The sequence below is a fragment of the Bos mutus genome, chromosome 12 (assembly GCF_027580195.1).
Source record: "Bos mutus isolate GX-2022 chromosome 12, NWIPB_WYAK_1.1, whole genome shotgun sequence".
NCBI lineage: Eukaryota > Metazoa > Chordata > Mammalia > Artiodactyla > Bovidae > Bos > Bos mutus.
Genome location: NC_091628.1, coordinates 12,117,261 through 12,129,363, shown reverse-complemented (window position 1 = coordinate 12,129,363; position 12,103 = coordinate 12,117,261). Strand labels below are relative to the sequence as shown.

At 47.4% G+C, this 12,103-nt stretch overlaps 1 protein-coding gene across 1 annotated transcript in view; it reads right to left on the bottom strand.

Annotated features, from left to right (window-relative positions):
* Positions 1–11,785, bottom strand: part of DGKH (diacylglycerol kinase eta) — a 220,788-nt gene extending 209,003 nt beyond the window's left edge. The window contains 2 exon segments of the mRNA XM_070380246.1: positions 4,118–4,312; positions 11,552–11,785. Of these exon segments, the coding sequence (XP_070236347.1) occupies positions 4,118–4,312; positions 11,552–11,611 (255 nt within the window). The 5' untranslated portion in view covers positions 11,612–11,785.
* Between the last annotated feature and the right edge of the window lie 318 nt (positions 11,786–12,103).

Here is a 12,103-nt window from a genome sequence, read left to right as displayed (position 1 = left end):
ATTCCTTACCTAAAAAGTGTATAGTATCCACTGCAAAAAAGCTGAGATTGGTGCTGTCTTAAAATAGCCCATATTTCCTTTCATAGAGAGCTGGTTAATTAAGTGAAGACATAACACGCTAGATTAAACCATATGAGATTTCCCATATGGGATCATTTTTTTCCAGCTTTATTGAGGTCTAATTGACAAGTAAAATTGTATAAATACTTAAAGTACTTAATGTGATGATTATTTGATAGACATATATATTGTGGAACGATCACCACAATTAAGTTAATTAATATATCCATTACCTCACAGCTACCATGTGTGTACCTGTGTGTGTGGTGAGAATATCTTGCTATTCTCTTAGCAAATTTCAAATACAGGATACAATTTTAGTAACCATAGTCACAATGCTGTACATTAAATGCCCAGAAGATATTCCTCTTAGAGTTGAAAGCACGTACTTCTCCCCGTTTTCCCCACCTCCCAGCCTTACTCTCTACCATTTTGACCTAATGACAGTGCAGTTTCACTGAGCTCAATCTGATATAAAGGAATACTTTGCCATCATCAGAAAGAACAAAGTATCTGTAGACAAACATTAGAGAAATGATCTCCATATTATATCCCCAAACAAACAAGATGCAGAACGTGTACAGAATGTTCTCATCAGTATTTGCAAAATACTACATATTTAAGTGTATTTAAGTATGGTATATATATATATATATATATATACACACACACACGTGTGTGTGTGTGTTAGTTGCTCAGTCCTGTCTGACTCTTTGTGACCCCGTGGACTGTGGCCTGCCAGGCTCCTCTGTCCATAGGATTCTCCAGACAAGAATACTGGAATGGGTTGCCATTCCCTTCTCCAAGGGATGTTTCCAACTCAGGGATCAAACCCAAGTCTCCTGCATTGCAGGTGGATTCTTTACCATCTGAGACACCAGGGAAGCCCATCTATGTATACATATATATATTCTTTTATGTACATAGAAATTGTCTAGAAACACACAACAAAGGAACTGTCAACAATTGCCTTTGAAACAGAGACTATGAAGTCTAGTGTGGGAGGGAGATGACTTTTCACTGGATACCGTTCCCTCACCAAATATCCTCTCACACTGTCTGAATGTCTTACTATATGCACACCTTATTTTTTCAATTAAGAAAAGTCTGGACACTTTCCAAATGCCACAATTAAGGTTCTTCACTAACACTCAAATTATTTAAAACATTAACCAACATTTACCACAAAAAAAAACACTTAAAATAAGGTAATGACTTAAATTAGTGGTTATTTTTCACTCCAAAGCTAAACACCAATCGGCTTTATGAGCCTAAGGATCTTAAAGGAAACTAAAAGAAGTAGTGTGTTTTAATGGTAATACCCATATATATGAAGCATTACATGAACACACGTAATGTATACACGTAATCATTCAAGAAATAATGTTCAACTCATCTTTTCAACTCACTCTGCTGTAGGCCCTCTCTGTATGTGCACAAGTGCTTTCCAAAGAGACAGCATATATTAACATACACAAACATACGTAAGCAAGTGGATATAGGCACGCAAATTATGTGTTCGTGTGCCACATATACCATTCCAGACTGCTATACACCATAATTGAAGACGCTATTAGTAACCACAACGTGTCAGACCTAGTGATCCCTTGGTTTATCTTCAGGATGTACGAGCTCCTACTGTCTAAAAAATGACCAAGCTGTGGGCTAGTCCCAGGGCCTCCTCCTCCAGGCTCTCCCATCTCACAAACCTGTGCAAGGGATCAATGGCGTATCCGTCCTTTGCTAAAGATCTTTTCCCTCAACTTTTATCTGGATCATAACTGAAGACTGGAAACCAACAGTTGAATTTAGCGGTGCTCCTTCCCCCCACTGCTCTGCCTTCATCCCTGAGAATCAGAGATGTAACTGCTGAAATTTGTGGCAGATATGAACAGTCTGGACTGGGGGATGGGGCGGGTAAGGAGGCCAAGGATCAGCAGTTTCAGCCAATTTAGGCCCTGATCGCTTGTGTCCATGTATGATAATGATGATGAACCTGTATGCACTTGCATTAAGCGAGTACAAAAAACACAACTTCTGAAATTCAGTACATAGGAACATTTCATTTAATGATCATTAATTATTCCTAATTATGCCAAAACATCAGTGTTAAATATTTTTGTTAAAAAGTTAAATGGGAAACCAACAATAAATATGCTTCTTGAATTGACTCTCAGTCTTGATATATATGCTTTTCCCCAAACCACAGAAAATATCAAATTTAAACAGTATAACTGTAGCTATCAACATCAGTTCAAGTATCTTTCAAATTTTAGTGGTACTCCCAACAAATTTGTTTTTTATTTCACTCAGTTCAAATTAGAGATCTCTCTAAATTTTCTTCCAAACAGTATAAATTTACTGGTCAATTTTGACGTAAGCATACATGGAATTTTAGCCTTTTCAGGTGAATATGTAAAAACACCACTTTACCTGTCATTTTGCTGATTATCAACACCGTTTTGTGAACTTTTTAAATTAAGATTTCAAATGTTAAAGGCACTCTCTGTTAGGAAAGACCCTATTTTATTTAGCCTTAATCTTATAAAAATACATTAAATGCCATACCCTTAATTTATCACAAAGTTTATTAAATTAGAAATGTCACTATTAAAAGCAGTTACAAGACCTGCACTTAAAAATGAAGCAGTCTTTGACTCTTCACTCAGTGAAGCTTGTTAACAGTTGTGTGTGTGCTTACACATATTTATTTTAGAAAGTAAGGAGCCAGGCAAGTGCAAACATGAATCCACAGGCATATAATAAAAGTTCTATTTTCATATGTGGCTCCATTAACCTTAGAAAACAAGTTCTCGTAAAAATAGGTATAGAATGAATTAACTTCTGCACATTTATTTTTAAAGACCACACAAATCTAACGATTTTATTGGTTCCCTTTTCTAATTCCTCGTTAAAGTCGCCCAGTGATAACAGACTCTCAACGTCATAATTTCTAAAATATGACCCAAATTTAGAATATATAAGTAATGTTTAAGTTGCCAGCACTTGAAATATATATATTATATAAAATCAAATTAAAACGCTCAACTTGAGCCCTCACAGGTCAGTAACACTTGTTACAGAAAGAATAACACAGCTTGCATATCTCCATATACGACAAAACAGTTACTTTTCAGTATTAAAAATAACCATGCGTGCGTTGATAAGATCTGAATACAGCACTTAGTGGAAACCTGGGACTCGAGGTTTGTGGTTTGTGCTGCGCAGAGTGCGAGCATCATTTACCAAAGCACAGCAAAGGGGCAGGCAGGGGTCACCTCCCCATCCTACCCCTCTGGGAGGGTCAGGGAGCGACAGGCTGCTGCCCTCGGGAAGAGAAGGTGGCGAAGGTCACAGCAGCTCTGGCTGGCCTGCCTGCACTTCTCTCCCTGTGCAAAGTGTCAGCAACCACTGCTCGGCAGGTAGGACCAAAAATAATAAAACACTCCTTTTTGGATCCCTGAGTGGTAACTCTAAACAGCGTTTCGGCATTTTCCCACGCTGCTTGGTTCCCCGTCTCCACCCTGGCTCCCCGGGAGCCCACCCTGAAGGCCCCAGCGTCGGGACCGGGAACAGCTCCAGTGGGTCCCGGCCCAGGCTCTGCCCTCACCTCTGAGCCCCACGCTCCCAAGATCCGTCGGCGCGCTCCCCGCCCCCGGGTTCAGGCCCCGCCCCGAGCTCAGGCCCCGCCCCCGGGCTTGGGCCCGGCTCTCACCTCTGCTCCCCGCCCCCGAGCCCAGGCCCCGTTCTCGGACCCCGCCCCAACTCTCACCTCTGCTCCCCACCCTCCCAGGCCCAGGCCCCGCTCCGGGGCTCAGGCCCCGCCCTCACCTCTGCTCCCCACGCTCCCCGGCTCAGGCCCCGCCCCCAGACCCAGGCCCCACCCTCACATCGGCTCCCCACGCTCCCGGGCCCAGGCCCCGCCCCCCGGCCCAGGCCCCGCCCTCACCTCCTCACGCTCCGGGGATCCGCCGGCGCGCTCCCCGCGCCCGGGCGCCCTCGGTCCCCTTCCCCAGCTGCCTCCTCCCGTCTTCCCGTTGCTCTCGGCCCGCCTTACCTTGGTGCGGATCTGCCCCGAGGTGGACACTTTGCGGATCAGCTTCTGGGGTCCCTCCTGCTCCGCTTCGCTGTCTGACGAGTCGTCTCCGGGCCCCGCCGGGACAGTGGCGGGGGTGACCGCAGCGCCTGCCGCTCCTCCCGCCGCGCCCGGGTGGTGGTGTTGGCTGCCGGCCCCGGCCATCCTGTCCGACTCCTGCGGGAACACAGCCCCGCCCGGCGGGGGCGGCGGTCAGGGGCGCTCTGCTCGAACGGGGCCCGGAGCCCCGCGCCGCCGCCGCCATCTTCACCCCCCCCAGCCGCCCGCGCCGGGGAGGGGTCGCCCGGGAGCCCCCTGGACCCCGCGCCCGGTCGAGAGCCTCCGGGACCCCGCGCCCGGCTCCGGCAAGAGCAGCGCCCGCGGCGGGGCGCCGGGGGCGCGGACCCAGGCCCGCCTGGGACCCCAGGGCGCCCGGCCCGGAATACCACCGGCGCGGGTAGCGGTGATGGGAGCGACGGACTGGTCGGAACTACGTCCCATGTCCCACGTCCCCGAGGGTCTGGGGTCCCCAGGGTGGGCCGCGGAGGGCGAGCGAGGCGCGAAATCTCCGCACCCCCATTCCCGCAGGCCCGGCCGGCGGCGATGCTTCCTCCCTCCCTCGGTTCCCGGGCAACCGTGGCAAGAACGGCCCCAGGAGCAGAAAGGGAACCTGGCTTCCTGCCGGCTCCCCTGGGTGCTCCCGCCACCCTCCCGAACCCAGGATCTCTGCAGAGACACTCGGGCCTCGCCGCACGGTCCCCGCAAGTACAAGTCCCCTGCGGCCCCGCGATGGACGGGCGCTGCCCCTTGGTGGGTCTCCGGATCCCCCAGCCCCTCTGTGATGAAGCGTACCTCTCCCGCCTCCGCCCGGAGGTCCGGGTCCCGTCGGCTCTCCTGACCGTGGCCTTTAGTTTCTGGCCCACCCCCACCCCCATCCGGCGCACACGGAAGAGAAGAGCATTTTCCGGGAGGCTCCACTCGGTTCGGAGAACTTTTTCGTTCGGAAAGAGCGATCCCTTGGGCTAACAGGAAACTGGCAAGGGCGTGGAGAGCGCGCAGAAACCAGCGAGTTACACGCAGCCCGAGACGACGGCGGGCAAGAGAAAGCTCTGAGCTCAAGCGCGAACCGGGGGGGCTGCCTAGAAGAAAACAATGCGCCGGAGCCGTGCGAACGCCGGAGCCCGAGCACGAAAACACTGGAAGGTCCTGGGAGAGAGCCACTCCCTAACCCGGACCAGAGCGGGAGGAAATGGGATCAACAGGCGGCAGCCACCGCTCTCAGCTCGTCCCCTGCAAGCTGGCGGAGCGGACGCTTGGGAAACGGCAGCCTTGCATTGCCATGTGCACGCCTGCTGTGGGAGGGCTTCGGGGAGAAGAGACTCAAGTGACAGGTTTCTCTTGTCATCCACAGAGAATTCCAGGCTGCTGTTAAGCTGTGTGTTTAAGTAGGGCAAAAAGTCCCTGCCACACCATGGAGTCTCTTCACAGTTCAGGAAAGCATCCAGTCTCTTTAGCGTGTTCGCGCCCTTCAAACTCATTCGAATTTTTTTCAGTTGACATGACCTTTAAGGGTCCTCCAGACTAAGGGAGGGGGTGTTTTGCTTTGGGTGGTGTGTGTTTTTTTTTTTTGTTTTTTTGTTTTTAGTTTAAATCTTACTGTCAATAATTTGATGCTGTGGAAGAACTAACAGTTCCAAGAGATTTTCAGAAACAATCTACAATCCCCGTACCACTGTCTAGCCACTAGGTAGATTAAATTGATTGAAATGTGAAATGTGACGGTTAGTTCAAATGTGCAAAGACAGGAGTTTGCGGCCAGGTATTACTAACTGATAAAGGCTACTTCTTTGGGCTCTGTTGTCTTCTTTAGAAAGGGAAAGTAATTGGGCAGAATAAACTTTAAGAACACTTAAGCCTCCATAAAAATGCAAGTCTGTATCTACAGAGAACATACCTCTGAGAAGGGAATTCTTTTAATAGGAAAAAAAAAAATCAAAAGAATGGCCTTTATTCTAACCCAACTGTTTGGTCACTGACAAATCCAGTGATCTCACAAATCCAAAGAGCACCTAAGTCAGTGGCCTTTTGAAAGAATAAACCTAGTTCAGACCTTCTCTTTTAATGTAAAGAACCCAAGGCCCAAAGTCACAAGCAGGACCAAAGTCAAAATCATGTGTCTTATTCTAATGTTCTATTCACATTACCACGTCACACAACAAAAGTTGGTTTGTCCGTTATCATGTTTCTATTCACATTTAGGTTTAAAGTTTTATATAAGCAATGTTTTCCAAAATCCAGGCAGAGAGTGAAACAGAAGGGCAAGGTCCATTGTTTTATGTCCATGCCTATTCTGTGATCTTAAGAGGACTGAATACACTTCTCACTCTCATTCAAACATTGATCACTTACAAATATTAAAAAGTATATATATATATATATAGCTTCACGTGCAAAAGCTGGGCTATTAATACCTCAAAGTAAAGGTATTCATTACTTCATGAAAAATTAACCTCACAGTTACCCCTGCTCTTCAAAGACTCTTGTAAAAAGTTCTAAAATTTGGTTGTGACTCTGAACGTACAGCCAGTCTTCACCCGCCAATGTTAACTAAATGATCCCTGGTCTGCATTTTCCCTAGCACATACTTAGAGTGAACTGCTGTGTAAGCAAGTGAAGGAATGTCGCATCATTTCCCACAAAAGGTAGCTCATGAAAGATGCTCTTTTCTCCAGTCATCTCTTCTGAGGAACTATAATCCCTAACTTCAAGTAGCTGACCCACTGGCATCTTCTCAGGTCTTATCTGTAAATTAGAAATTGCCAGAAGGATATTCAGTCTGTACACTGTATACCTGCAATGCACTTCACTTCCCCTAAAAATATAATAGCAATGTCGAGAGCTCAATATGTACAACCATTTTAATGTAGCTCAAAATAGCAACTAAAACAAATTTCAAATATGTGGCATATTACATTATTTCTTTATAAGATTTCCTTGAACTGTTCTCCAAACTGTTCACCAAAAATTGTTGGTGTTTTCAGATATTCAAATAATTTCTTAGATGCATCTTACATATTTATCTTATTATTATTACTTTGAAATCTTTGTTTTGAACATAATGTATCACAAACAAACTATTATAAGCTCGGACATAAGCCACATAGACACTGCATTCAGAAAGAAGTGGAAATAGAAGCCACCACTAAATTACTTTTAGGTGTCTACTTAAAAGGGCTTTCCACCCCATTAAAAAAAAAAAAAACTATTATACTAAAGATAAGTTACAGCCAATTCTCATTCTGATACCAACCTTATAAATATTACCTATAGAGATATTTTGAATTATATTCTTATTAATCATACTTATAACAAGAGATTTAATATCCATTTGTAGCTTTTATTGATTAAATCCCATATGCTCTATGGTTTTACGTTAAATATTATGTCATAAACATGAAGTCTACATTAGATTCTGAAGAACCTAAGTACATAGGCACTTTAAAAACACGTTCTAAGACTCATGTTCCTAGTCAACTGGAGCCATGCAAAGAACACTGCAGGTTGAACAGGTACAGACTTGCTTTCATGCCAACTTTAAAACAGCTTCCATAATACACTACCTATTCCTATGGTTTTTCCAGTGGTCATGTATGGATGTGAGAGTTGGACTATAAAGAAAGCTGAGAGCTGAAGAATTGATGCTTTTGAACTGTGGTGTTGGAAAAGACTCTTGAGAGTCCCTTGGACTTCAAGGAAATCCAACCAGTCCATCCTAAAGGAGATCAGTCCTGAATATTCATTGGAAGGACTGATGATGAAGCTGAAACTCCAATACTTTGGCCACCTGATGCAAAGAGCTGACTCATTGGAAAAGACCCTGATGCTGGGAAAGATTGAGGGCAGGAGGAGAAGGGAACACAGGATGAGATGGTTGGATGGCATCACCGACTCGATGGACGTGGGTTTGGATGGACTCTGGGAGTTGGTGATGGACAGGGAGGCTTGGCGTTCTGCGGTTCATGGGGTCGCAAAGAGTCAGACACGACTGGGCGACTGAACTGAACTGATTCCATGTTTAGAATGTAACACTGAAAGCTTCATTAAAATTCCCTTGTTATCTCAACGAAGAGGATTTTGAAATGACAGTAATCATGATATCAACTCCATGTACGGATGCCCATCCCTGCACCTAAGGCACACAACTTCGGTCATCTAGACTTCATACATAAATATAAACTCTCATTTATGTGTTGGCCATTTTTCCTTTGAAACTCTTCTCTCCCTAATTTTTCAGTGGTCTGAATAGCTTCATCAGAGCCAACTAGGTAACAATCATTCGGAAATAAAAATAAATTTTAATAAGTAAAGGGTACTCTAGCATCCCAGTACTGTTCAAGCATTACTCTGTAAATACTCTCATACTCTGCTAAGGTCTGGCAAGAATTCTATTTACTTTCTCACAGGCTATTATCTACAAGGACTACTTGGCTAAATATCTTCCTGAACCCACCTATTCCCACCACCGAAATATTTTTTAATTAATTGGAAATTTAGGTAATGCCTCTGTTTCCATGATTTGATTACATTCTAAAGCTAGCATTAAAGGAAATACACAGACACCTGAATGCTAACATTTATCTTCTTGCAGGCCCAGTGCCCTCGATGGGGTAATGATAAGGTTAACAGTTTGTTTAAGTACCCTCCCTTAATTAAATAACTTCATTTCATCTCCAAGTACAAAGACCATCCTGATGGCCAGCAGCTGCCTCGCTGCTCCAAGCACGAGTACGTTTCAAGCTAGACGGGCTATTCTCTTTACTATTACTCAGCATCTATTCCCGACATTATGTTAACTCTTCTGTCTGAATGGTTCCATGTGGAATCATATCATGTTTTGGGACATGGCAAAAAAGACCAGAGAAACTATATCCTTACACATATGCCGTTATTTACAGTAAGAAACAATGCAGCATGATCTGTGTGCTGGGAATATTGCCTGTTCGTTCCTGAATATTCCTTTTTCATAAATGTAACTGAGTATACTTTTATGGTAAAGAAGTATTAAAGTAGCCTGTATTGGAATTCAGGAAAAAAAGAGATTTTAAATGACAGCAAAATGGAATCCAGGTCAAAGCAGATCTTTTAACCCAAGGTCTTTGAAGGTCAACAGAATGGGCTATGGGAACTCTGATTCCCTTGAAATTTTATTAAATTTTTATATGTATGTTGCATGGCTACATCTTGGGGAGGAAGACAGTACATAGCTTTGATTAGATTCGTAAGGGATCACTGATCTGAAAAAAGTTTTTGTAGGGAAATCTGTCCTTCAACATAGATTAAGCTGACATTTCCCCAGTTAGCGCCCCACGTCTGAAATAACTGACATTTACATGCATTATTTCCCCTGTCATTTTTCTTGTCCACACTTTTCAGTAATTTGGATAACTTATCTTTTTTAAGAAGTTAAATGAGAGTCCCCTTTATTAGTTCTTAGACTTCATGTCAGACATGGACAGCCACAGGGTTTCAAATAAAATCACTTTGTCCACAGGATCACTTTATGCCACATACACGAGATCTCTGATGATTTTCTTCTTTGAACTCTTTTCTTTTTACTCTAAAATAGTAAAATGTATGAAACAAGACATTTTGTCTACCTAAGAATAAAGGCTCTGTGATGATTTAAGGATTTGTGCCTGTGCAGTCAACTGCTACATTCAACAGTCCTGGAACATAGTAGGTGCTGGATAAAAGACCTGTTGAGTAAATAAAAAGGCCTGCAGCGTTTAAAGAAAATAAACCTCATTTTTTAAAGGAGAGTTCTGCAGACTGGACAAAGTGTCACAATTCACTCACATATTTCTGTTTGGGCTCTAGTTTTAAAGGCTAATAAATAAACATTTTCATTTTTGTCACTGAAAGTAAAGCAAAAATAAAAGCTTTCCTGCCAAAGTAGCTGTGGCATCAGCATCCTACAGTAAAATAGATACAACCAGGTATTTTTCATTGTGATTGGTGTTGACTCCAGGTCTGCAAGTTCATAAAGGACTTCCCAGGTAGGAAAGTTTAAAAGTAAAGAAGTTACAAAAACAGGTCACTAAATTTAGTTCTCAGGGATCTTTGACTTAAACTCCAAAACCGAACTGTATTTTGAATTTCAAGGATATTTTAATCCTCAGTAATACACACAATACACACAACAGAAGAAATATGAGCAGACGGGCAAGCTAATAACATGTTCAACTTTATGAAAGCAAAGACAGCTGCAGATACAGACTGATCAGGGTTGAAGGACACTGCCGAAAGGTCGGGAAACAGAAGGCAGAGAAACTTGGGCAAAGGAGCCGGTAGGGTACACATTGGAAAAGAAAAAAAACCAAACCCGGCACCTGACCTAGAAGCTCTCAACAGGCAGGGGGCCAGCCTGAGCAGATAATGCGGGAGTCCCTGGGAACACGGTAAACAGAACACCGGTGAGGCTTTTCAAAGAGGCTCAAGAATATCAACCAGGACGAAGTACCAAATATCGAGGCAGGGCGCAGAGAGCTAAAATTCGATGCCAGGGGAAAAGGCAGCCCACACAGGATTACAGAGCTCTGAGTGAGACGGGAATTTAGGGGGAGAAACACTGGAGGGCGGTGAGGTGGTTCTGACTGTCTGAGTTGCAAGAAATAAGTTGAAAGAGTTTGAGAGAACGGATGCGAATACCCCCTCTCCCCCCGGGCTCCTACTCGTTACCGTCGCACATACCAGGCACATGTACTGGCTACTCGGGTCCCTAAAATCACCCAACCTCCGCGTTTTATGGGCGGCGAAAAACCTAGGCGAAATCAAGGTCAGCTTCCCGCTTCACCCCTGGAAAGCCCCCCTGACCCTCTAGAAAAGCCCGGGGCTTTAGCGGCGAGCCAGAGTCGGAGGCGTGGTTCCGGGCTTCAAGCCGCGATGCGCCCGGCCAGCGCGGGTCCCCGGGAACCTGCGCGCCCAGGTGATGGGCCAGGGCGCGGTCTCGGGCGGGGGGAACGCGGATCTCCTCCGAGCCCTGCCGGTCGACCCACGGTCTGGATTTCTCCTTTCCTCCTCCCTACCCACCCTCTTCGCTCTAAAATCAAGTCCAAAAAAAAAAAAAAAAAAAAGTTGAGAAGTGGATGAAGCACGGAAATCAAACGGTGCTCTGAGGGCCGTGGTCCGCGCGGGTCGCCGGCGGCCCCCCTCGGGGAAAGCCTCGGCGGGCCGGACAAAGGGGCTCCGGGCTGCGCGCGAGGAGGAGCCGGGGCGGCGGAGGAAGCGCGGCCCCGGCTGGGAAGCAGCTGGGGACCTCATCCCGGGCCATTTCCTGAACGGAACCCGGCCCGGGCGGGAGGGGGGGGACGCGACAGAGAAGAAGCGGGAGGGGGCGGGCGCGGGCGCGGTACCCACCGGTTCCTCCCAGGTCGGGCTGCGGGCGCCCGGCGAGGGGCGCACGTGCCGCGGCTCCATCGCGCCGGCCCGCGCCCGCCGGCCGCCCGCGGAGTGCGGACCCGGGCCCCCCGCCGCCGCCGGGGCCGCTGGATGCGCCTCCCTCGCCGCGGTGCTCGCGGCCGCCGCCGCCCGGCTCCCAGCCACCGGCCCTCCCGCCGTCTCCGGCTTCCGCCGCGCTGAGCTCTCCCGCCCCCGCGCCGGGCCCTCCGTCCACCTCCCCCTCCTCCTCCTCCGCGGTCCAGCGCCGCGCGATCCGCTCCCCGCCGCCGCCGCCTCCCGCGCCTTCCTCCGCCCCCGGCTCCCTCCCCTTTTCCTCCCCGCTCCCCGCCCCGCCTCCTCCCCACCGCCCCCTCCTCCCGGCGGGCGGCCCGGGGCGCACGTGACCCCCCGGGCCGGCCTTATAAGGCGCGGAACCGAAAGCGGCCGCCGGTTGGTGAGGGGCGCCGGGCGGCCGCGGGGACGCGAGCGGCCTCCCCCCCGGGACCGGGCGCCGAGCTGCCGCCGCGCGCG